General features: G+C 50.5%; 1 protein-coding gene and 2 long non-coding RNA genes across 4 annotated transcripts in view; 1 reads left to right on the top strand and 2 right to left on the bottom strand.

The window, feature by feature from the left end:
* Positions 1-6,069: 6,069 nt before the first annotated feature.
* On the bottom strand, positions 6,070-7,193 carry Gm36040. Its single transcript, XR_380591.3, has 3 exons — positions 6,743-7,193; positions 6,383-6,467; positions 6,070-6,182 (listed from the first exon to the last, which is right to left on the bottom strand). It is a non-coding gene; the product is annotated as a predicted gene, 36040 (long non-coding RNA).
* A 4,447-nt stretch (positions 7,194-11,640) lies between these two features.
* On the bottom strand, positions 11,641-12,684 carry 2810425M01Rik (RIKEN cDNA 2810425M01 gene). Its single transcript, NR_163865.1, has one exon. It is a non-coding gene; the product is annotated as an RIKEN cDNA 2810425M01 gene (long non-coding RNA).
* The window catches only part of Fam207a (family with sequence similarity 207, member A), a 30,270-nt gene continuing 17,533 nt past the window's right edge, over positions 11,658-24,394 (top strand). The window contains exons 1-2 of one of the 2 annotated variants that reach the window (XM_030244803.1): positions 11,658-12,979; positions 14,168-14,276. In XM_030244803.1, coding sequence (XP_030100663.1) covers positions 12,842-12,979; positions 14,168-14,276 — 247 coding nt within the window. In that variant the 5' untranslated portion in view covers positions 11,658-12,841. The remainder of the gene's footprint in view (positions 12,980-14,167; positions 14,277-24,394) is intronic. The other variant, NM_133998.3, reaches the window with a different exon arrangement.

Below are 24,394 nucleotides of genomic sequence, written 5' to 3'. Positions count from 1 at the left end.
CGCCACAGCACTCACAAAGACACCACAATCTTGATCACTTTTCAATACACTCAAAAGGAAAACTGAGACTGGAGCAAACCGATGGAGCCACAGACCTTCAAACACGTGTAGTGTGGTATCAGTGGGAGTTCTTATCACAGAAACCAAACCTGACAAGAAGAACTTTAAGGGAGGGAGGATTCATCACCTGGGATACAGGCCATCTTGGTGGGGAAGTCTGTGGTGTGTCTTGGAGCTCAGTAGGGGTTCAAGTTTTCCTTTCTTAAAAAAAAAGTTTAATTTTAAATTTTATCTTTTAAATTTTAATTAATTAATTAATTAGCTAATTAATTAATTTTTGTTTTGAGACAGGACCTCTGGCTGCCCTGAAAGACCAGGCTAGCTTCAAACTCACAGAGATCTTTCTGCCTCTGCCTCCTGAGTGCTGGGATTAAAGGCGAGTGCTGCCACGCCCGGCGCACTTTTTTTTTAATGTGTTTGTGTGTATGTCTGTGTGGGTGCCCCCCGGAGGTCAGAAGAAGGTGTTGGATCCTCTCCCCCATCCCCGCCTCAGCCTATGGGATGGTTCTGATCACCTTCAAGATGGGTTTTCTGTTAATCCTCTCTAGAAACTCCTCACAGAAATACCCAAAGGAGTGTTTCACTAATTCTCTAAGGGTCATCTCTTAATCAAAATTAACCACTGCAAGTGTAACACAGAAGCAGACAGGCCAAATAGAATGCTGTGAAATGCTTGAACGAATATTCTAACTTTCCACACCGTGCCGTGATGTCAAAACACGTTGGGATCACTCACTGAGGGTACAAAGCAAGTCTCAATTCAGTCCAAGCTACAGAAATCTCAAGGAAGTCAAAATTAACTACTAAGGAGACCACGAAAGGAGACGCCCAGAGCCCTGCCAAGCTGGAGACCCACCCGACAGAGTGAGAAGCATCCCGTGCCTGTAGGAAGGACTGGATGAGAACGTTAGCCACAAGGTGCATCTCAAGACTGAGAGCACTAAGGTGGTGCACATTGTTAATCCCAGCACTTAGGAGGCAGGGGCAGGTGGATCTCGGTGAGTCTGAGGCCAACATGGTTTACAAAGCTGTTCTAGGACAGCCAGGGCTATACAGGGAAACCTTGTCTCAAAAAAACAAAAACAAAAAACAAACAAGAGGAGGAGGAGGAGGAAGAGGAAGAGGAGGAGGAGGAGGAGGAGAAAAAGAATCCTAGTGTGTCTGGACTGCAGTTTGGTTCTCAGTACCCACACCAGGCGGCTCACAACCATCTGTAACTCCAGCTTCAGGGGAGCTAAAGCCCCTTAATGGCCTCCTCAAACATATGCACACATGATTTAGAAAAACAAACCTTTTTAAAAAGCACAATGGTGAGATTCTTCTCAGGCAGCCAAAAGGAGAAATAAACCCATTTTAACTCTATGCAAATGATCTGATCATGTGTTTCTCGGAAATATGTGTATGAGTAGCCAACAAATATAAAAAATACTAAACATCTTTAGTTCTTAGGGGAAATGCAAATCAAAGCCACGAGAGATGATCTCTCACCCCAGCATGGCCATTACTGGACAAAGAAAGGCAGACGCAGTGAGGGTGTGGGGCGGGGGGATGCCTATGTGTCCTGAGCTAAGCAATGGATGCCATAGAGTCATACCATGCAACAGCTCTCATGTGGGAGGCTTTTTGGGGAGGGATGTGCAGAGGCCACTGCGTCTGGACCAGGGTGGTGGGAGGAAGAGAATGAGGAGGGACTGGCACATGAGTGGAGAGTGGGGGAGGTGTGGATGGGGAGGAGGAGGGATGTGGGAGACTATTGGTGACAGTGGGAATGTGTCACATCTTGGCACCTAGCGATGACATATCCTGCTGTCCCTAGGTCCCCAGGGCAGGCAGTAGTAATGCCTGATTGCTAACACTATGAACTTTTTTTTTTTTTTTTTTTTTTTTTTTTTTTTTTTTTTTTTTTTTACAAATTCAGGTTTCAAACTCTCAGGCCTCCTGTCTCAGCCTCACAGGATACAAAGCATGGGTGACTGGCCTGATGATGTTCTTTTTATTTATTTATTTTTTTTTTTTTATTTTTTTAAAGTGAATGTAAATGCACTCAGTTTTTTTTTTTTTTAAGATTTATTTATTTATTATATGTAAGTACACTGTAGCTGTCTTCAGACACTCCAGAAGAGGGCGTCAGATCTTGTTATAGATGGTTGTGAGCCACCATGTGGTTGCTGGGATTTGAACTTCAGACCTTTGGAAGAGCAGTCGGGTGCTCTTACCCACTGAGCCATCTCACCAGCCCCCACTATGAACTTTTGGTAGGGATGCCAATTAGCATGTCCATCCATTGTGGAGGACCAGATAGAACTTCCTCAGAAACCCACAAATAGAACTAGTCACTGGGTAACTACCACGATGACGGGAAATTAGTATGCTGAAGAGACTTCTGACTACAAGAGACAAAGCCATGGTTGAATTTGGAATCCACTGATGGATAAACGGGGGAAAAAAAAAAGGGAGGGGGTACACGTGTGTGATGGAATATTACTTGGCCATAAAAAAGAATAGGATCCTGACATTTACAGGAACATTGATGAGGGTAGAGATCATTATGTTAAGTGAAATAAATCACACACACACACATACACATGTGCAATGCACACAGTGATCAAATTTGCAAATTAGTGATATGATTTTGTAGAAAAACTTGACACAATTTAGAAATAGTTTAGGCTTTTCATACCCTGCAGACATGCTATGGTGATTTGAGTGAAATTTGCCTCCTTTTGTGCTCCCCACCCCTTCGCATCGTACATGAACAGTTGGTCCTTGTGGCTGCACTGTTTTGGGAGATTATGGAACCTTTAGGAGGTTGGGCCCTACTGGAGAAAAGTGCATCACTGGGGGTGGAGTTTGAGGGTTTATAGCCTTGTTCTCTTTTCAGTTCACTCCCTCTGCACTGTGCTTGCAGAGGACACTGTTTGGTTGCAGACCCCCTGGACAAGGGGCTAAGGTGCGCATTTTACACATCAAAGCAGACCTCGCTTCCAGTTCTCCCAGCATCCCTTAGTCCCTACCTGGCATACCCTGCCCCCAACCTTGAACTTTCCAGCCTAGTGGCTGGGCTGCCCTTTCCCCAGGGGCTCCTCCTTATATAATTCAGACATTTTTTGTCTCTTCCCTCTCCCTCTTCCTTTCCTTCTCTCTGTGTTCCCCCCCTCCTCTCTCTTCTTTATCTCTCTTCTCTCCCTTTCTCTGCATACACATTCCCTTTTTCTTTGTCCTCCCCCCACCTCCCCTCTTCTGTTTTCCCATAGTCTTGGTCCCTGGGGCCAGCGAACTTGCCTGAGAGCAGCTTCTAAATAATCCTGAATTTAATAGAATCTAATCTGATTTGAATTGGCTCGTTTTATCAGTGACGGACAAATAACCCATCAGAGATGTGACTTCTCAGCTTCTTGCTCCAGGCCCATGTTCCCATGTCTCCCCAGCATGGGTAAAATCTCTCTCCAGAACTGTGTCTTAGTTAGGGTTACTATTGCTGCAGTGAAGCACCATGACCAAGAAGCAAGCTGGGGAGGAAAGGGTTTATTCAGCTTACACTTCAAGATCATAGTTTATCATTGGTCAGGAACTCACAGGGCAGGAACCTGGAGGCAGGAGTTGAAGCAGAGGCCATGGAGGGGTGCTGCTTACTGGCTTGCTCAGCCTGCTTTCTTATAGAACCCAGGATCACCAGCCTAGGGGTGGCTCCACCCACCACAGTTTGGGCCCTCCCACCCTTGATCACTAATTGAAAAAAATGCTCTATGGCTGGATCTCATGGAGGCATTTTCTAAACTGAGGCTCCTTCCTCTCTGATGGCTCTAGCTTCTGTCAAGTTGACACACTGACCGACCCAGCCAGTACAAACCGCAAATTTTCCTCCTACAAATTGCCTTGGTTATGGTGTTTTATCACAGCAACAAAAGTAACTCATACACCCATAAGTCTATCTCCAAGGTGATTTTAAAATCGGTCAACTTGACAGCAAACATTACCATCACATCTATACAAAAGCTGTCAAGAGACAATTCCTGAACCAGAATGGAGCAGTACAAATATTCACAGCGGAAAGGGGGAAAGGGAGGAAAGAAAGATGGGAAACAGGAGAAAACCATCAGAAAACAGGAGGGGGCCTTAAAGAAAAGGGAAGCTTGTCTTGGCAGATCCCGGTGCCGGCAGGGGCCATTGAGGCAAAGCTGGGGACTTGCAGCAGCTGGGTGAGGAATAAGGCTCAACTTGACCTTGAGAACCTAGTATGGATGGTCAGGCAGGATCACAGGGAACAGGACATGCATGGAACACAGCTATAATGACCCAGCAGGGGAGACACCCCCCTGCCTTGATGGTCAGTTGCATTGGTGTGTGTATGTAGTGTGGCCTGTATGTGTGGTGTGTGTGTCTGGTGTGTATGTGTGTGGTGTGTATGTATGTGAATGTGTGTGTGGTGTGTGTGTGTATGTAGTGTATGTATGTGTGTGTGGTGTATGGCATATGTGTGTGTATGTGAATTGTGTGGTGTGTATTATGTGTATGTGTATGGAATGTGTGTATCGATGCACGCTTTCACCTCCTCCTTCCTTCCCCCACCTTCCCTTCTGTCTTTCTGCAGAGCTTCAGTGCAGGGATACACTAGGACAGGTGCTGGAGACCCTATGCCACCTGACTTCTGTAGACCCCCACGTACAACACTCATCTGTATCTCTAATAGACAGCCTGCCCCCAAAGCTAGAAACCAAAGCCCAGTCACATTTTTCTATGTGACATTCTGGCAAGTACAGAAAGCAATTCATCTAAAATGCCAGACGTGCCCCTGCCTAGAGGAAAGAGATATGGGAGGAGCAGGAAGCTACCAGCCTCTCACATCACAGTGAGCAAGTAGAGGCCAGAGATGGCCCGCTGAGAGTGGGCAAGCCACTGAACTTTTGGTTGTATTTGGTCCAAGTTGGGAGGGCGGGGTGGTGTCAGAGAGCAGGAGTGTGCTTCCTTCCTACAGAAGCGCTGAGAGACAACACTGTGCCTTTGCTTTTCCTGAACGACAGCAGGAGCCAGGCCGAGGCTGGAGGGGTGGGTGGAGCTGGAGTTGGGTTCTGGGAGCTGGCTGGCTTCCCCTTTTGGGTCCTATGTGTTTCTTTCACTTACGCAGGTAGGAGTCTAAGACCCTGAGGGTTAGGCGAGGGCTCTGTTCAGTACAGAGACCAAGCAGTTGGCCCTATAGAATACTGAGTTGTGTTAAGAGGCCAGCAGGTCAGCAGTCTGTCAGGACACAGAGTGAGTGGGAACACAGAACATCACCCAGGCCTGGTGGGACAAAATTAGCGGAAGTAAGACAAGAAAAAGAGTCCTGGGTCATAGATCAGTGGGTAGAGTGCTTGTCTAGCATCCATGAAGCTTTGGGTTCAATCCCCAGGATTTGGAAGATGAAGGCAGCGGGGTCAGAAATTCAAGACCATCCTTGGCTATGTCAGATTCTGACTTAAAAAAAAAAAAAAAAACACAGAAAGAAGAGGGTGGGAAGACTTGTGTGTGTGTGTGTGTGTTCCTGAGCACAAGTACATGCTCACTCGCGAGTGCGCGCGCGCATGTGCAATCTTTTTCTCTTCCCATCCAAGCACTACCATACTCCACCCCACCCCACCCCACCCCAGTTACCACTAAGAAGCTAGCGGCTCTTGGGGATAATTGGGATTCTGGGAAGTGGTGCTGCGCTTGATACTGAGGGGATGCCAGAGGATCAATCGGAGAGGTCAGCGATGGATGGGAACTGCTTGTCGGTACCAGCAAGGGCCAGCCTGCTCACGATGGGGCTCGGCGCCAGTAGAGAGAAGCAGGAGGAAGAATTGAGGCAGGATGCACTTTGTCTTTTTAATACGCTCAGAAACTGCTCACAGACTGCCAGCAACCCTGGGCCTCCCTGCCCCTCCCACCCGACCCGTTCAAATTTCCCTCTGGCCCAACACTGGTCTTTTGGTGCCCTGCCCCCGTCCTTTTCGACTCCTTCCCCTGAAAGACTTCCTTTTGCAGCATAGATTTAGCATTGGCCCCCTCTGCGGTGAGCCAGGGGCGGGAGGTGTTTCTGGCACCGGGAGGAGGTAAGAGGAGGGGTAGGCGAGAGCTGCCGTGGGAGATGCGGCACCGGAAACCTGTGGGCAATGTGCAGGGTGCTGGGCTCTTGCTTGGTACTTTTGAACCACACAAGCAGGAGCAAGGGGACCCTAGCCCTCCCAATGCAGGGCAGGCAGGTGTGAGCGCAGGACAGGACGGAGCGCAGGATGGAGGGAAAGAAGCTGGGTTGTTCCCATGGTCCCTCCCTCCCCCAGTCCTGACCTCAAGGGCTCCTCACCCAATCACTTCCCCTAAGACAAGTCTCTTTCTCCTTTGTCTTCCTCTTTGTGGAAAGGAGCTGAAGAAGCCAAATTTCTTGCTTCCTTGAGTCACCAAAATATGTCACAGTCAATAGGATAAAAATGCGAACGAAGGGTGGGGTACCTTTGGTGGGTTCATGCAACAGATCTAGTGTAAGAGGTTTATTAGGGAGGAGGAGAGTAGAGGGGACACGGGCTGGGGGGGGGGGGTTAGCGGGGAGGGGGTGGATAGAGGCAGACAGGCAGACACAGAGAGAGACATATGAGAGAAGGCAGAGAGGACGGACACACACACACACACACACAGAAGGATCTGGGGTGTCTGGGGGCCCTTTTACCTGAAGCACACACCCAGCGCATCTGGTGGTGACAGGTCCTGACACAGTGGCTGCTAGGTCCCTCGGAGAAGGCCTGTGGGATCACCTGTTGCTAATAACAGTATTTAAGAGCTGCAGGACTTTGGCCCTCGTAGGAATAAACTCTCATAGGTGAAACTCAAATTCCTAGCTCTCCTCAGAGGGACTGACTGACAGGCTGGACTACGTGGGCCTTTTCTGAGAATCATTTTACAAACTTGCCTGGAAGTTGAAGGAAACATGGCTCTGAGTCAGAAGAGGTTGAGAGAGAGAGAAAAAAAAAAAGCAATTACCAACTCTGGAGGAAAAGCAGAAAGTTGTACACAAAAACATAATTGCCATTTAGCTCAGCACTGAACAACATTTGTGTAATCGGAACAACAAAGGGTTAAACATTGATTAAAGCCTGGTGGTGGTGGTACCTGCTTTTTAATCCCATCATTCAGGATGCAGAAGTAGGCAGAGCTACATGAGTTGGGGCCAGTCTGGTCTACAAAGTGAATACCAGGACATCCGGGGCTACAAAGAAAAACCCTGTCCAAAAAAAAAAAAATGTATAAATAAATAAGTGAAGGAGGAGGAGGAGGAGGGGGAGGAGGAGGAAGAGGAGGAGGAGGAAGAGGAGGAAGAGAAGAAGAAGAAGAAGAAGAAGAAGAAGAAGAAGAAGAAGAAGAAGAAGAAGAAGAAGAAGAAGAAGAAGAATTGGGGCTGGAGAAATGGCTCATAGGTTAAGAGCATTGACTGTTTTTCCAGAGGTCCTGAGTTCAGTTCCCCGGCAACCACATGGTGGCTCACAGCCATCTGTAATGAGATCTTTGTGCTGTCTTCTGGTGCGCATGTATACATGCATACAGAACTTTGTATACATAACAAATCAATCTTTTTAAAAAAATTGATTAAAAATCAAACTAGTACAGGACTGTTGTGGGAAGAGGAAAAGGGAGGAAGGAACATTTTCATTACAAAAACATGAAGGCCAAAAAACCTTCCTACTAGCCCAGTCCCCTCCACCTCAAGAGCCACGCTGATCTGTGGAACTGTCAGAGGTTCGTGAGTCATACGGGAGGCACCTAGCCTCAACCCAGGCCCCACCTGGGTTAGACCTCTGCTTGCCCTTAGCCTTTGTCGCTTCTCTTTCCAGTTTTCAAACCACTGCTTCCTGCTCAGCGTGTGGTTTCCACTAGGGTTGGAACAGAGCTACTTTTAACATCCTGAGGAGAGAGAGCATCAGTAGAAGGTCTGGGTGGCATTTGATGCAAAGCCTGATTTCTGAACTCTTGCTTCTCTGGGTCCTTTCTCTGCTCTTCTCTGTCTGTCTGGGAGTCGTGATGGCTGGGGTAGGAATGGGGCACAGCACAGTCGACAAGCAACGGTCAGATCCTTAAGGTACTCCGTGTCTTCCTCTAAGCCTCAGTTTCCCTGACTGGGACACGTGACAGGGGCCTGGCTCACAGCAGAGGTCCGGTACATGTGAAGATTGCTAAGTCATCAGAAACGGAGCACTGGGGCAGCTCAGGGGTAGAGTGCATGCTTAGGGATGTGTGAGGTCCTGGGTTTTATCCCTCTTTTAGTATGCATTCTTCTGTTTTGTTGTAAAAGTAATTTTGCATCAGATAACTTCATTGTACCTCGGAAGGCCTCACTTAACTTCTCTGTTTTCTGTAATATATGACTGATGCTCACTTTGACAAATTACATTCAGATACACACTCTCTCTGTGTCCGTATCTGTTTGTCACCCACTTCTTGCCGACTCCCTGCCCACCTGTAACTGGAACCCTGATTTCTCCCGTGGATTGAGGGGGGCCGACTGAGGCCAGTCCGAGGCAGTAGGGCACACCTTTAATCCCAGTACTTGGGAGGCAGAGGCAGGCAGATTTCTGAGTTCACGGCCAGCCTGGTCTACAGAGAGAGTTCCAGGACAGCCAGGGCTACACAAAGAAACCCTGTCTTGAAAAACCTAAATAAATAAATAAATAAATAAACCAAACAAACCAACCAAACAAACAAAGGTAGCTGGGCCACCTTAGGGCTCAGAAAGCGAGTGTAAGAACAGTGGCAGTGCTGACTGCTGATCAAGATCTAAAGAGAGTAGCGGTGGTGGCAGTCAACTCATGATGGGCCCCCGGACCCTGGAGGAACCAGCCAGGTAACTCTGGGCACTAGGATCCAAGAGATTTTAACATTTTAGTTGACTCTTCTGTGTTTTGAATTATTAAATGATTTTATAATAAGTAAGGAGGTTATTATAAGTCAACTTCACGGAAGCACTCAGGCCCAGGGAATCAGCCCTACCTATTCAGCAGGCTGACTCAATGGGAAATGAGAGATAGAGCTTGATTAATCTTATCATTGACCCCCAAGGACAAGGGCATCATGGTCACCATCTGGGCTCTCTACTGGGGCCTCTCATATCTCCAGTCCCCTTGGTTCTTGGCACTTTATTGAAATTGTGACATGGGTCTTCCCCTTGCTCATTTCCTCTGAACCGCCCTGGGTGTCACCATGTGGCTTCCCACAGAACAGGCAGGGGCACACACCCTGGACGGGTTGCTGGCCTTTCCTCCCCTGGAGTGTAGGAGTGTGGGGCTGCCTCAGTCTCAGGAGCTAAGTGTGATGGGAGACCCCAAACTGCGGGAAAATCTCAGCTATGGAGATAACCTGACCACAAATGGTACTAAGATACCCAAATACAGTTTTGACTCTAGCCATCAACAAAGCTAGAAAGAAGTCAAAGATCACTGGGGCAGAGGTAACACCTACCCAGCGGTCGTCTCTCTGTCCTTGGTGCCAGGCTAACTTCCTAATTAGCCTAGGTCCACAGAATCAGTGGCATCAATGTAGTGCCAGGGAAGTGTTTGTGACCCCCTCAAAAAACAGATAGGTAGCCAGGCGTGGTGGCGTTCACATTTAATCCCAGCACTTGGGAAGCAGAGGCAGGCGAATTTCTGAGTTCGAGGCCAGCCTGGTCTACAAAGTGAGTTCCAGGACAGCCAGGGCTACACAGAGAAACCCTGTCTCGAAAAATCAAAAAAAAAAAAAAAAAACAAACAACAACAAACAAACAAACAAAAAGATAGGAGCCAATCTGATGCAACTCACAGCAGGATCTAGCTTCTATTCTATTTGAGCTAACTTGGGCCCTTCCAATGCACCACCATCTCTTGGGACGGTTTTGGTAGTTGTGGGAGCCCAAATACCTATCGGGGAAGGCTTTATACAAACAGCAACTGGGGGCAGGGGGAGGGTTAAGTGTGCAAGCATCTAATTGGAAAGCCACTGTGGCCTTTAACACAATTGACTGGTGTTGGGAGTCCTATCATAAACTTAACTTCTGCTCCCTTCTGCATTGGTGGTCATTAGGCAGGGGTGGGCTTGTAACCTGGGGATGCAGGTTTGTTGGGGGAATAACCTGGAGGTACTGGTCATGTTGAGGGTATAACCTGGAGATGCTGGTCTTGCTGGGAATTAACCTAGAGACTGGAGCTAGGCTCAGGTTTTGTTGAGGAGGGGGGCAACTTGGAAACTAATGCTAGGTACCAGCCTGTTAGTTTACCTTAGTTCAAACTTAGGTCAGGTTCTCTAAAATGGAGTCTGATCTTCAAAGATCTGGCCTCTCATCAATGTACACACCAGAGGGTCTGGGAGGTAACGGCACATGGACACCCATGCCTGCCTTTCCCCATCTCCCTGATCACCAGACTTCAGGGAACTCCTGGGAAGTTGCTCTGTGCCCTTTGCAGGTTGACCCAGGTGGCTGGAAGGCCTTGGGCCTTGGTGCTCAGCCAGAAGCTGTGAAGGACAGGAGGCCAATTCCCTGCCCCACTGCCTTGAGCGGCTGGCTGGCCTAGCACCCATGATCAGAGTCAAATTAGGACTCTGTGTTGCGGGTTCCGTCACCAGAAGGTCCTGGGCCTCTGAGATGCTGTGTGTCTGTACCAGCCCTGTGCCTGGGGCTCCCGCCCTTCATTCACACTGTGATACCAGCCTCTTTTCTGCCCAGCCCTAGGAATCTGTGATCTCCAACTATAAGCTGCTAGGGGTCACTTCCTGGCTCTCACTTTTCTCTTAGTCCTCAAGCAGCTCATTCTAACCCCCACTGTAGAAACAGGGAAACTAGGCTTGAAAAAGCTCAGGCCTTGGCTAGGTCACCCAAAGAAAGGTGGACCCAGCAAACTTGGCCACCTCCCTGGGAGGATCAAGGGAGCCCTCCTCCCCGAGAAAAGCCAGGCAGAACTGTCTTGGATCAGTCGCTGGGGCTGGGGACGAACTGAGAGGTGATCTGGACCCTGCTGATGCCTGCGGGGTCTGGCAGCTGAGTTTCCAGGGCTGGGCGCGATGATACATTGTCCGCCTCCCCTCACCCCAAACCCCCATCCCGCCTCCCAGTAGCTGTATCAGTGGACCAGCCTGCGGTCACACCTACACTCTAGTTGACTTGGAGCAGGGTCGCGGTCTAGAGCCCGAGGGGGGGGGGGAATTAGCCAGAGACACCTGTACAGTCCTCTCTCTAACTGCAAAACTAGCTGTACAGTCCTCTCTAACTGCAAAACTAGTTTGCCAGGAGCCAGGGAAGCACGGGACACGCGCGCCCTCAGGCGGCAGGAAGAAGAGTTGAGGATTCTAAAAAATTAACTTTGTTGTCGTCGACTTGTGAGTTCCTTGGGGTGCCCTGGAACTGGCCTTAAGCAACTCATCCTCCATGGGGGAACCTGGGGTCCATCGGACAGCCCAGAGCACAGGAACACTGCTGAGGGTTGAGAAGGAGAAAACATTTAGGGGGTGGGGGGGTGGGGTGGGGATCTGTCCTAGGTAAAAGCCAGGCTAGCTTTCAGGGTGGCTCTGGCTGCCAGATCTTCTGGGGAGATGAACCAGGTTGTGAAGAGTTCAATGGACTTTATTCCCAGGTCATCTCAAAACAAGCTTGCGAAAGTAACTTTTATTCGCTTGATGTCCTTGTTGTCTCGGAGGCTTACTGCTGACTACGATCTCCTTTTCTAGCTCTTTCTGAACTCTTACTGGCTGATTCAATTCAGCTGTTCTGGCTCAAACGTCTCTTCAAGTCGCCTGATTCAATCTAGTTTGTCTCAGCTTCACATCTAGTGCACTGCTTGGCCTGCAGCCACTCACTCACTGTTCTAGATTGCTTTCTGTTGCTGTGATAAAAACACTTATCAAAGGCAGCGTGGGGAGGAAGGTGTTCTTTACATCTTACAGGTTGGATCTCATCGTCAGGGAAGGAGCAGGAACCTGGAGGCATCCCCTGATGAGAAACCGCATCGGAAAGATGCTTATTGGCTCTGCTCCCTGGCATGCTCTGCTACTTCAGCCACTGTGGGGCACCGGACTCCGCTTTGGGCTCACCTTCTCCCCACAAATCCCATCTCACTGTGGATCCCTAGCAGAGACGTCCCGGCATCCAGGATGCTCTCTACCCTAGAAGGGAAGAAGGCAGAAGGCCTCTACCCTGGCTGTGCCTGGGCCCAACTTTCTTTTGTGGCTCCAACTATAGCCCACTTTGGTTTTGTATTGTATTTTACAGGTGTCATTTGGGTGAAGAGCTGGAATTACCCTTCGTCCTTGCTTTCCTTAAGCAATACTGCACTGGGTGCACAGGGGCTGTTGGACACGGAGCCGACTGTGCAGGAAGACGGAGGCCGTTCGGTCCATCTGGTACCCATTTAAGTGGAATTGCAAAGTCCCCAACTCCAGGACCTGTTTTAAGGACGAAACGCCAAGCTGCACACATAGAGACCCGCATGAGTAAAACCGACGTGAACCTTTCTCCCTATTCTACCCCAGACGCGCGCGATAGAAACATGGCGTAACGTGCACCCGAGGCTTCAATAGTTTTACTTCCCTGGCTCTTGGCTGCAGCCACATCGCCACACGTCTAACGCGCTAGCGGGAGCGCGCGACGTAAGCACCGCAACTGCGCACGCGCTACGGGAGGCACTTCCGGGGACCGGCCGAACGCCGATCTACGCAGCCGCGGCTCTATTTCCGGCTGTCTGGGAGCACTTCCGGGAGGCTCTTCCACTAGTGAGGCGGCGTTGCTAACAGGCGGAAACCTCCAGGGAAGATGGGGAAAGTGAGGGCGCTGCGGGCTCGTGTGCACCGGGCGGCCGTGAGACCCGACGGGGATTCTGCACCGGGCCCTGTGCCCCGCGCCGTGGAGCCGGCGCTCCCACAATCCCCGGCGGGCGGAGCGGGGGCGAAGGTGAGGTGTGGGGCGCCGGTCGGGCCAGGTCTCTGCCGAGCCGGATCTCCAAAGATCAGGAGCCCTGGATGGTTGGGTGTCGCCTCTTCTGTGTGTGTTCCTGCCACTCTGGTTAGGGTCCTGACCCGGCCCACCTTTAGCCGTCATGCCTTCTCGGTTGGGGTGTGAGGCTCCAGAAGCGCTTCCATCTCTGGGGGAAAATATCCCACTACGCTCTGGAAATGTCGCAGGGCGCTGTCTGTCTGCCTCTGTCTATCTCTGTGTCTCAGTCTCTGGTGTGTGTTTGAGACAGGGTCTCTCTATGTAGCCCTGACTATTCTGGAACTCACGCTGTAGACCAGGCTGGCCTCGAACTCATAAGAGATTGACCTGCCCCTGCCTCCCACATGCTGGGGTTAAAGGCATGGCATGCACTTGTGTCCCTGGCGCTTGCTTGTTGCTTTGGCCTTTGGGATCTTATTTATTTTTATTTTACCTCATCTCATTCTTTCTTTATTCTTTTGAGACAAGGTTTCACCCTAGCCCCCCCCCCCAGCTTGTCACTCTCGTGCCCAGGCTGTAGCCCACTGTGCCCAGCTTTTATTTGTTGTTGTAGCCAAACTGAGAGCTTCTGTTTTCTCCCACACCCACACCCACGGGAGGTGCTGTGCAGTCATTGATTCGTGCAGCCATTGATTCTTATTTTTCCCATTTTTCTTTTAATTTGGTAACTTGGCTCAAATTTAAGCCTTGTGTTGACAGAGATTGTTTTTATGCCCCTTTGGTCAGCCGCGTCTTTGCCTCACTGGAAGGTTATGTGGTTGGTGTTCCTATTTTTGTTCCTCAGAGATGCCCAAGGACCAGTACTTAGAGGATTCCCTCTGCTCACTCCTGGGAGGGCCCATGCATACAGTTGTAAGCAGCAGTCATGCCTTATCTCACAGCTACTCTTGGATCTGCATGTGTTTGCAGGGAGGCTGTGCTCAGGCCCTGTGCTAGTGTGGCTCTACTCCCCAAGACTCTCTGATTGTCCCAAGTCTGATGGGGGCAGGAAGGAACAGGCCTGATCTGGGAACAAGGACGTAGATACTCTTCCGGGGCCTCCCTGGCTGAGAAGTAGAGGATTTTTGCCTTAGCATCTTCTCGATGTGTGACTCTCAAACCAAAAGTCAACTTGATGTCCTCTCTCTTCTCCTGTTGGGATTGCAGGACTGGACATTCGTTCACAATGACATCTTTGCCAGGACACAGATAGACCCTAGTGCGTTGGTGCAGAGGCTGGAGCTGGACCAGAGGAGTGTGGTGTCCCTAAAGAGAGGTGAGTTCCTGCCTTTGGAGAGTCGAGAGGGCAGCCTGACTGTTGCCTGTGGACTAGCCCGTGCTTTAAAAGATGACACTAGGCATGACATGTGTTGCATAGCTTAAATCCCGGCACTTGAGAGGCTGAGGCAGGCCAGTCTCTACATTCAAGGCCAGCCTGGACTACACATCTAGTTCCAGGAAGAAACAAGGCTGTGTGGAAAGACCCTGTCTCAAAGCAAGACTAAAGGAGATGTTACTTTTACAGGAAAAATAAAAAAAGAACAAAACCGTAAAGTATACCAAAGTAGAAAGACTGGCGCTGAGGAGTGCCACAGGCCAGTGCCTACCCTTGGTACCACACAAGGAGTCCTTTTGAAGCAGGTATCAGGCTGCCCGGCATTCCATTCATAAATTCTGAGCGTGCTTACACTAGATAACTTACCTGCAACATTGATGCTGCGCCTGTGTTGTCAAGGCGGCAAAAAGCAGGCAGGCCTTGTGGCCGCCATCTAGTCAAGACAGTTTTTTTTCCCCCCTTCCCGCCCTGCCCCGTCAAGACAGTTCTAATTGCTGCTGAAGGTATTGTGACCAGACTCATTCTTTTTTTTTTTTTTTTTTTTCCCAAGTCAGGGTTTCTCTGTGTAGACCTGCCTGTCTTGGAACTTGCTCTGTAGACTAGGCTATCCTGCCTCTGCCTCCCAAGTGCTGGTTTTAAAGGCATGCACTGTCACACCTGGCTACCAGTGGCTCCCTCCCTCCCTCCCTCCCTCTCTCCCTTCCCCTCTCTCTCTCTCTCTCTCTCTCCCTCTCTCTCTCTCTCTCTCTTTCTTTCTTTCTTTCTTTTTTTTTTTTTTTTTGAGACTGGTTCTCTTTATGTAGTCCTGACTGTTCTGGAATTCACTTTGTAGACCAGGCTGGGCTTGAACTCACAGAGATCTGCCTGCTTCTGCTTCCCGAGTGCTGGGATTAAAGGTATGTACTACCACACCCAGCACTACCATTGCCACCTCCGAAGCTGCCACCGCCTCCTCCTCCTCCTCCTCCTCCTCCTCTTCTTCTTCCTTTTTAAGATTTATTTTATATGTGTGAGTACATTGTCATTGTCTTCAGACACACCAGAAGAGGGCATCAGACCCCATTACAGATGGTTGTGAGCCACCATGTGGTTTCTGGGAATTGAACTCAGCACCTCTGGAAGAGCAGTCAGTGCTCTTAACTGCTAAGCCATCTCTCCAGCCCACCATTGGCATTCTTAACTGTCAGTCTTGGTGTATATAAAATGGTGACAGACTCACCTCATAGAGACTGAGGTTACCTTATCCAGAAAGGTCCAGGCATTCAGCAAATTCTGGTTCCTTGCTCCTTATTCGTGAGGTGGGCTCAGCAAGATGACCAGGCCAGACATCTGCAGAGGGGTTTGCATATCCTTCTTTGGGACAGCAAGATGTTGGTAGGTTTCATCTCAGCTATGGGCCCTCTTACTGCCAACTGGACCTGAAGGACTTGGCCTTACCATGGCAGTGCCTCCCTCAACTCTGTCATGTCCTTTTCCCGTTAGAACCTCTGTCAGGCCCGGTTGTTTGGATGATCCTGGAGCCACCTGTCACCCTTTGACCTGCCCCAACTTGATAGCAACGCTTCCTCAAAAGGGTTAATGTAACAGTTATCTAGAGAGAGCTTGAAAACTGTACCTGATTGAATCCTTCAGAAAATGTTTTAAAAATTTGTATACCCATATATATGCATAAAACCTTAAATAAGGGACAAATCACATCTGATTCAGGGAACCTTTATAGAGCGGCCTTTGATCTCCTTAGTGGCATGTATTTCCCACGGCCTGCGTCTTTGAGAGGGTCTTAGGGACTGCAGTCTTAGTGTGTGGCAGAGATGGGTTTGGGGGACATGGGAATGGCTCCTTGGCTTGGACCATGTATAGCTCTGGCCAGAGCGTAGCCCTGGTTCTCCATGCCCGTGATACCTCATGTGTTTGGGCACAGGGTGTCGCAGGAGAAAGGTGATCCTGATGTAGGACTCGTCCAGTCTACAGCCAACTTTAGTCCCTTAGGGGTGGTCTTGAGACATCCAGGGACTCTTCCTGGTGTATGTATCACCTATCCCCTAATCAGCCCTCAACTTCTTGGTGGCCCTCTGACTGGCTGTCTCTCCAGTTGTTATTCTAACCTTGAGTCCCACATATCTGTCCTCAGTTAACTTTAAGCTAGACATAGGTGACTGTTAGACCTCACAGAATGTCCTGACGAAGTAGGATAGACCTGCCTCTTCTTCTGCCCACTAGCATAAAAGATCAGCTGCTTGTTGGACGTAACAATGCCTGCAAGATCCTTTGGGGAGAGCCCCATGTGTAGGGAGGGACTTGCGGTTGGAAAACCCGAGTCCTTTATCATACTCTGACTTGGCTGAGACGGTCAAAGCCTTCGTCTCCCAGGGTTCCGGGTCCGCATCTCAGACCACTCTCTCAGACCCCTCTCCGCATGATTCTTCTGGCTGCCTGGTACCTTCTGTGTTCTTGGTACTGGCTACTTCTGTTCGTGGTCAGCTTAGTCTCTGAGCCAGGCAGGTGGAGGGACACCTGACTTGTGTCAGAGTGGTCACAAAGGGAGCTGAGTCCTTGATTCAGTCTCTCGCTGCATCGGGCATGACTTGGTGCTCAAACCTGACCGGGGCAATGCAGAAGAAAGGACAGACACACGGACAAGAAAGCCTCTGGCAGGCTGTGTTCTCTCTGATGGAGGACACGTAGGCAGTCTGGGAACTCAGGGTGTCGTAGGGTTTCTACTGATGTGACGAAACACCATGACCTACCCATGGTTTGCTCAGCCTGCTTTCTTATAGATCTTAGGACCACCTGCCCAGGGATGGCACCACCCACAGTGGGCTGGGCCCTCCCACATTGATCACTGTTTAAGAAAGTCCTGTACAGCATTGCCTACAGCCTTGTCTTATGGAAGCATATTCTCATTGGAGGCTCCTCTGATGAGTCTAGCTTGTGTCAAGCACCAAATAGCCAGACCAAGGGCTCTCTGTAGGGCAGCAGTCTCACGCTGCAGTCATCTGCAAGGCTGAAGGTGTAGTTGGTGGTTTCTGTACTCACTGATCAGTGGTAAGCACTGTACTTGGACCAGAAGCCTTTGCTGTTTCTGTGGGTCTGAGGCCTTGGGGTCCCCGATGCCCACCATGTGGACAATACACATTTACTGAGGACTTCGTACACAGCTCCATAGTCATCTCAGTGACCTGCTGGTTTCAGGGGCGCACGCACTGCCTGTGGGTGCTTTATGTATGGGTCACTGCAGTGCCTCTTGCCCCTGTCTCAGAAACAACTCGACACTTAGCCCAGGAACTGAGGTAGCTCTAAGTGCAATGAATGGTCCTGAAGAGACTAGACATCGCCATGACCGTCTTATGTACACACGGGCTGCCATACCATGTACAGGCTTGTAGCCCCAGGAGGTGGCATGGCCAGTGTCCCTGTGAGTGCTTTGCTGGTGGCAGCTCTCATCTTTCTGTTGGTACCTTGGGGACCAGCCCCCTTCCTGCTTCCCTGAGCTTATCTTCCTGTGGCAGACAAGATCTCTGCCTGGGAGGTGCTGGGCTCTGCAGCTGTGCTGTGGGGCTTCTGACTTATGTGTCCTCACCTCTTGCCCTGGGAAAAGGAGTGAGGCTGGTCTGGAGATACCCTGTCCCCGGCCAATAAACTCAGCTTTGTCCTATGGGATAGAGGGTCTTGCCTGTGCAATCCTCCCGTGAAGTGGCCTGTGGTTCCCCTGCCTGCTCATTTGGCCGGTGTGGAAGGAGTTGTGGCAGACAGCATGAAGCAGTCTTTCTCCCACCCCCATCCTGCACGTGGTGTGTTACCTGGTGTGCAGAAGGCTTGAGCTGGTACAGTGAGCCTGGTCGTGCTGCTGCCTGGCAGATGGTCACAGTATGCTGTCTGGGGCCGCCTTTGCTGACCTTGGGCACGAAGCTAGAACGTGACCGTGTGCTGTTCAGAGAAGAAAGTCTGCAAGCACACATTTAGATTTTATTTCCAGTTCTCTGTGCCCGCACACTAGAAGACCGCAGAAAACAAACCAATCCGTTTTCCAGATTATCATCTGGACTCTAGCTCCGAGCCGTGGGCAGGCTGAGGCAAGTCCTGCAGAGGAGGAGAGCAGAGCCAGGTGGGGGAGGCTGTGAGAAGCACGGAAACCACCCCACCAGTCGCTCTCGATCATGGGGCAAAGGCCACTGGGAGGCGTGGGGGAAAGAGGTCATTAAGAGCCCTAGGCAGGGTGAGGTGGCCCCAGGAAACCCAGAGTGCACTCCATGGTCTCCTCAGGCATCATGACAGGCTCCTGCCCCATTGGTTGGTTGTATCTTTTCAGACCCTGACCTCCCCTGTGCTTAGCAGAGTGTGAATGTGCGTTTTCAGGCTCCCCCTCCTATGAGCAGCAGGCCTCTGTGACTCTGGCCAGCAGAGGGCAGCAGAACCTCATTTCCTTCCTAGGTCCTGGGGCAGGGGACCTCAGCAAGCGACTTCCTTCTGTGTGTGGAACCCTCAGAGGAGGAGTTTCTTTAGGAATTGTTTAGAAGACTGCTGTGAAGTCAGAGCTATGGCAGCCAGTAGGATGTGCATCACCGTCTCTATTCCACTCCCAGGCTTAGCCTTTGCACAGAGCAGGGAGTCACGGGAACAAGCTCTAGGAGCAAGTCACAGCATGAGTTGACCTTGGCTGCCGTGTTGTGTGTGTGCTGGCTGCTGAGCTGTGGGGTGCTAGGCTGACATACTGGTGGACAAATCTTGTAGAGATGCCAAACACCATGTTGACAAACACGGTCCAGTAACTCTTTCTGTGTGTCCCTTCCAGTGACATTCCTTGGGTCCTCAGTTACCTAGTTGTGGAGTGTGATGCGGAAGTGATTGTATGTGCCAGCCGGGAGCCAGCCGGGGCCTGGTTCTGTCCTTCCTGCAGCTTTAGTATATAAGGTGCCATGACCTATCAGATTCTCTTTCCAGAGCTTGAGCTTAACAGCTGGCCTAAGTTAGTAAGGAAACAAGGCTGCATCTGTAATTGGGACAGGGACATGTTCCAAATAGCAGAACGGGCCACACTTTCATCAGGCTAAAGCTGCCTGTTTTAAGGCCATATAAACAGTTTAAACACGCAGTAGCAGAACATGTAGTAGAATATGTGTGTGGGCTCACCAGCCAACCACACTGCCTGTGTGCCTCCTGTGCTCTGCAGTGAGTGGACCATGTTGAGTGCCCACCTCTACCCAGCAGGAATTGCCCTTCTGTGCTGGTGGTCCGGCCCAGAACTCTTGTGGGACTATTATCTCTAGGCCCCAGGAGATTGGACCTGGTGTATAGGGCTCTTGGGGTCCTGGCATGCTGAGTCTTGAGGATACTTGGATACGGCTCCTTCTCCGTGTCCTGCTAGAGGCCTGGCCTTAGCTCTGTAAGTACAAAGCCAGCCCTGTAGCAGAGGCTTGACCATTAGGGCCCTGCCTCTACTTGGAGTTGTATGAAAAGGGATAAGCATCAGCAGGGACACCTGACCCTGCCTTGGTGACCTGCTAAGCCTGGTCTAGTGTGGGTCCTGTGTGTGACATCACGTGGGGCCTACTGCATGCTCCATTGTTCAGAGCCGCATGCCCATTTGATTTCAGGACCCACCTGGTCCTTCAGCCTTTGGGTACTCAGAGAATTGTCTCTGTGCTGTATCCCAGGCCACCTCACCTGACGATAGGTAGCTTCAAGGAGGTGCCATTTTTTGGGGGGGGGGAGGGTCTTGGCAACCCCAGGGACATTGTACGGTTTTCCTGGCCCGTTGGTACCCAGATGCCTTCCTGAGCCACTGCCCCTGTCCACAGTCAGGAGGCAGAGAGCAATGGATACTGTGTTCAACTCACTCTCTCCTTTTCTGCAGTCCAGGGCTCCAGGCCATGGGTGGAAGGCTCTGCCTGTATTTAGGGTAATTCCTCCCACCTCATTTAGCCTCATTAGACAATCCCTCACAGATACCTAGCCCTTCCTCCTTTTTACAGTTTAACTGCATGTCTTATTACTAGTCTGTGTGTGTAGTGCATATATGTGTATGTGCACAAGAGCAAGCCTCATGTGTTTCGAGGTCACACAGCAGTGTGAGAGAGTTGACTGTTGCTGTCTGCTGGTGCAGGGTTCAAACACTGTCAGGCTTGAGCACTAATACTGCCCAAGCTCTCCAGCCCACTGCCTTTTATTCTGAAACCCATTCTCTCACCCGGGTGCACACGGCTTTTCCAGTGCTGCTTATCTGAGCTATTTTGTCACAGTACTAGAAAGCTGACCAACACAGAATGCTTGCCCCTCTCCCTCCGCGCTGTGACTATTGAGCATCCTGGGAGGGCTGCTGGTTACATCTCCATCTCTCTCTGGCACTGGGAAATCCTGATGCAGGACTGAGGTCACTGCTGTTCTCACCCTTCCTGTCTGTCCAGTAGTCTTGCTTTCAGCCTGGTCCATGGTGGTTGGTTTAGGTCTCACTTTGTTGCAAATTTTATTTTAAACATTTTGCTCATCCTTAAGAGTAAGCTGTAGATGGGAGTCAGTGTTACACATTTGGGCCTGGCCTGCCCTGGGCCAGTTCCTGGTACCTGTTCCAAGTTCCAGGTCTCTGGTAAGGAAGCTGGGGCTGAGAAGCCCTGCCCCTGTACAGCAGTTGGTACTGTCAAGTCTCAGAAATGCTTGCTGGGCTCTGTCTCCTTCCTTCACGGGATAAGGGCTGCAGCTGATGCCATGACAGCTGGTAGCCAGGAAGAGGCCTCCAAGCTCTGTTGTCCCCAGCTCAGCTGGGACTGAGCTGCTGTTCTGTCACAGTGGCTCCTGTGAAGCCCCCTCTGTTTGGGCAGCAGCCACAGCTCATTCTGTGTATGTTTTCTAGCCAGCACAGGCCTGCTGACGTCACAGACATCCCTGTCCTCATCATGGAGGCTACCCATGTCTGTCTGGTTGCTGCCTGTTTCTGGGCCTGTCTTCTGCCCACAGGGAGTAACCGTCAGCCTGTGCAGAGTCCAGTGAAGCGAGCGTGACCATCAGTGCCAAGTGCAGCAGGATCCTAGGGCTGTGTCAGGCCTCAGCTTCTGCATGACCTCAGCATTCCAAACCCTTTGCATCTGCAAGAACAGCCTGTTCGGTTCTGTTTCTCCGGAGCGACGGAGGGCTAAAAAGGTCACATTCTAGCTAGCGTTCTCAGTAGCCCGCTCCAACATCCTTCCTTGTGTGCGGTGCTAGGCATGTGATTGCTAGGGCCAGTCTCCACTGACCTCGGTGTTATTTTTACTTTGGAGTAATTGCACAATTACCAAAAGTTGAAAGAATCATCTAGAGAGAATTACTTCCTGTCCCCTGGGATGTCTTCCCACTGGGCACTTCTGTGTGAGCTCCCACCCCCGTTGGTGGTATCTTGGCTGTGCCAGGCCCATTTTCCTTACAAGTTTCCATACACCTCAGAAAACCCCAAGTCCCACCCCAGCCTGGCATCCCACATTTAGGCCTGTTGTCACCTCACTTGTGGTTTGACTTTGCTTCTAGTCATGTGACACCTGCCTAGGTCTGGTGCACTGGAGTGCAGTGAAGTGCATCGGGTGCTCCATCTGTCAGGCCAGCTGGAGGAGTAGCTACCGAGCCTGGGCCCTCTTAGCCCAGCCCAAGGCGCACAGCCTCGGCCTTTCTTCTAGGGAAAATGAACAGGTAGAGTTAGGCTGGAAGCATGGGCACCAGACCCCAGCACCTTGACCCTAGTTGTGGGGAGAAACTGAGTCACCAACAGCCCAGGCTTTGTCCCCGTCCTCTCAACAGAGGCTGAAGTAGCTTACCAGGTTCTCCAGCTTCTCCTGACAGGACTTGCTTCTGCCACGTTTATCCTTAGACACGCAGGTTCTCCATCATACAATCCAGGAACGTCTACATGTACGAGATGGCAGGAGACTGTGTTTCCTACACATGTTCTTAGGAACTAAAACCATGTTCTCTCTTCTCTGTGGCTAAAACCATGTCAGGTCTGGGAAAGGCAGTTAAGGCCAAGGGCATGGGCCTTCCTTGTGTTGTTCTGGGACAGAGTAGCAGCAGGGAAAGATTCCAGTGACCCGATCCCCACCCTCCATCCCACCAAAATGCTACAACCCAGGTGCCCGAGGCCCAGTAACTAGTAGGAGCTCCTCCTTCTGCCTCACAGTTCTCAGTTCCACACTTAGTCCTTCTTATTCATCATGGGCAGGGCTGATGCTCTGGCTGGGCAGTGTCCCTAGCTGGTTCCAGCTGCCTTACACTGGGCTGAGACCATCCTTAGAGAGAGGAAGCCCAGCTAGCATTGTCCAGGCCCCTCAGAGCCAGCCCATCAGTGCTGTCTATCCTTTCTGCTCACATAGCCCAGTTGTCTATGCCCCAGTCAGTCAACTTCTGGTCAGTGGGACAGGTCCAACTGATGTTACCACAGAGTATGCAGTGGTCAGCCTTGGTTTTCTCCTTTGAAAAGTGGGACCGTGTCCTCTGGCTCCTGGTGCAGATATATCTCCACTTGTGTTCTTCAATGTCCCCAGACAAGTGCACACTCACTTGTGCACGCTGAGAAGCCCTCTGCCTGCGGTGGTGACCAGCAGAGTCTGGCAGTCTATACAAGGCCTCTCCTTGGCCGGTGTCTAAGAAGGTGGACTTGACTCACATGGCAGTACTACAGACCCAGTGGCTTCAGTGTGTATTGTTGCCGTGGTTTTGAAGAACGGTGTCACAGTTGTGACAGAGAGGGAATGGATGTCCTGGTCCTCCTTGGCCAGCACATGGTTCCCCCCCCCTTCCCTTTGAATACACCTGTCTCCTGGTCTTCATCTAAGGAAAAGTCAGTCAGGGCCACCTTGATGGTCTCATTTCATCTGTAAAGGGGACCTCCCTGTATTTAGACCACCTTTGTATAGGGACCCATGCCTTCAAAATTTTGATTTTTCCATTTTCATTCTATTTATATTAGTATTTTGTCTGCAAGTATGTAAGTGCACCCTGTGTGTGCAGCGCCCATGGAAGTCAGAGGAAGGTCTCGGTTCCCCTAAAACAAGTTATATATGGTTGTGAACTGCTGTGCAGTAGCTGGGAACTAAACCCGGGTTCTGTGTGAGAACAAGTGCTCTTAACCACTGAGCCACCTCTTCGGCCCCAAGACCTGTGTCTGTGCTAAAACAACCTGGCCAAGCAACGTAAGGGAGAAAAGCAACGTAAGGGAGAAAAGCAACGTAAGGGAGAAAAGCAACGTAAGGGAGAAGGGGTTTGTTTGACTCACAGTTCCAGGTTACAGTCCCATCAGTTCAGGGACATAGAGGCCACAGGTTACAGTCCCTTCAGTTCAGGGACATAGAGGCCACAGGAACTTGAAGCAGTTGGTCAGATAATTTCCACCGTCAGAGCAGAGAGCGATGGAGTAACATCAGCATCCTAGTGCTGAGCTTGCCCTCTGCATCCCTCCCGTCCAGAGCTTAGCTCCTGCAACGGTGCTGCCCATATTCAGGGTGGGTCTTCCGACCTCAACCTAATTAAGAATGTCCCTTATCAGCCAACATACCCATTATGCCAAGTCAGCAACCAGAACTCAACCCTGTCTCCAAAGATAGTCATATTTTTTTTTAAAGATTTATTTATTTATTACATGTAAGTACACCATAGCTGTCTTCAGACACACCAGAAGAGGGCATCAGATCTCGTTACGGGTGGTTGTGAGCCACCATATGGTTGCTGGGATTTGAACTCTGGACCTTCGGAAGAGCAGTCGGGTGCTCTAACCCACTGAGCCATCTCACCAGCCCCAAAGATAGTCATATTACTTTTCCTTTTGAAACTCACTGTGTAGCCCAGGCTGGCCTCTAACTTAAGGCTGTTCTCCTCCCTCAGCTTCAGAGTGCTAGGATTATAAAGGCGTGAGCTTCCGTGCCTGGCTGCCTGCCATTACAGTAGGGATGTGCCAATCAGAACACCATAGCAGGTTATTTGAGGCCAAGGAGCACAAGGAAGAGAAGACAGAACCAGGCAGGGGAAGCTACCACCAGAAGATTGGAGATGCGGGGCTGTAGGCTTCGTTGCAGGGATGGGAGCTATCTTGAGGACAGGAG

This window comes from Mus musculus, chromosome 10 (genome assembly GCF_000001635.26).
Source record: "Mus musculus strain C57BL/6J chromosome 10, GRCm38.p6 C57BL/6J".
NCBI classification, from domain to species: Eukaryota; Metazoa; Chordata; class Mammalia; order Rodentia; family Muridae; genus Mus; species Mus musculus.
This window is presented reverse-complemented; position numbering and strand designations above follow the sequence as displayed.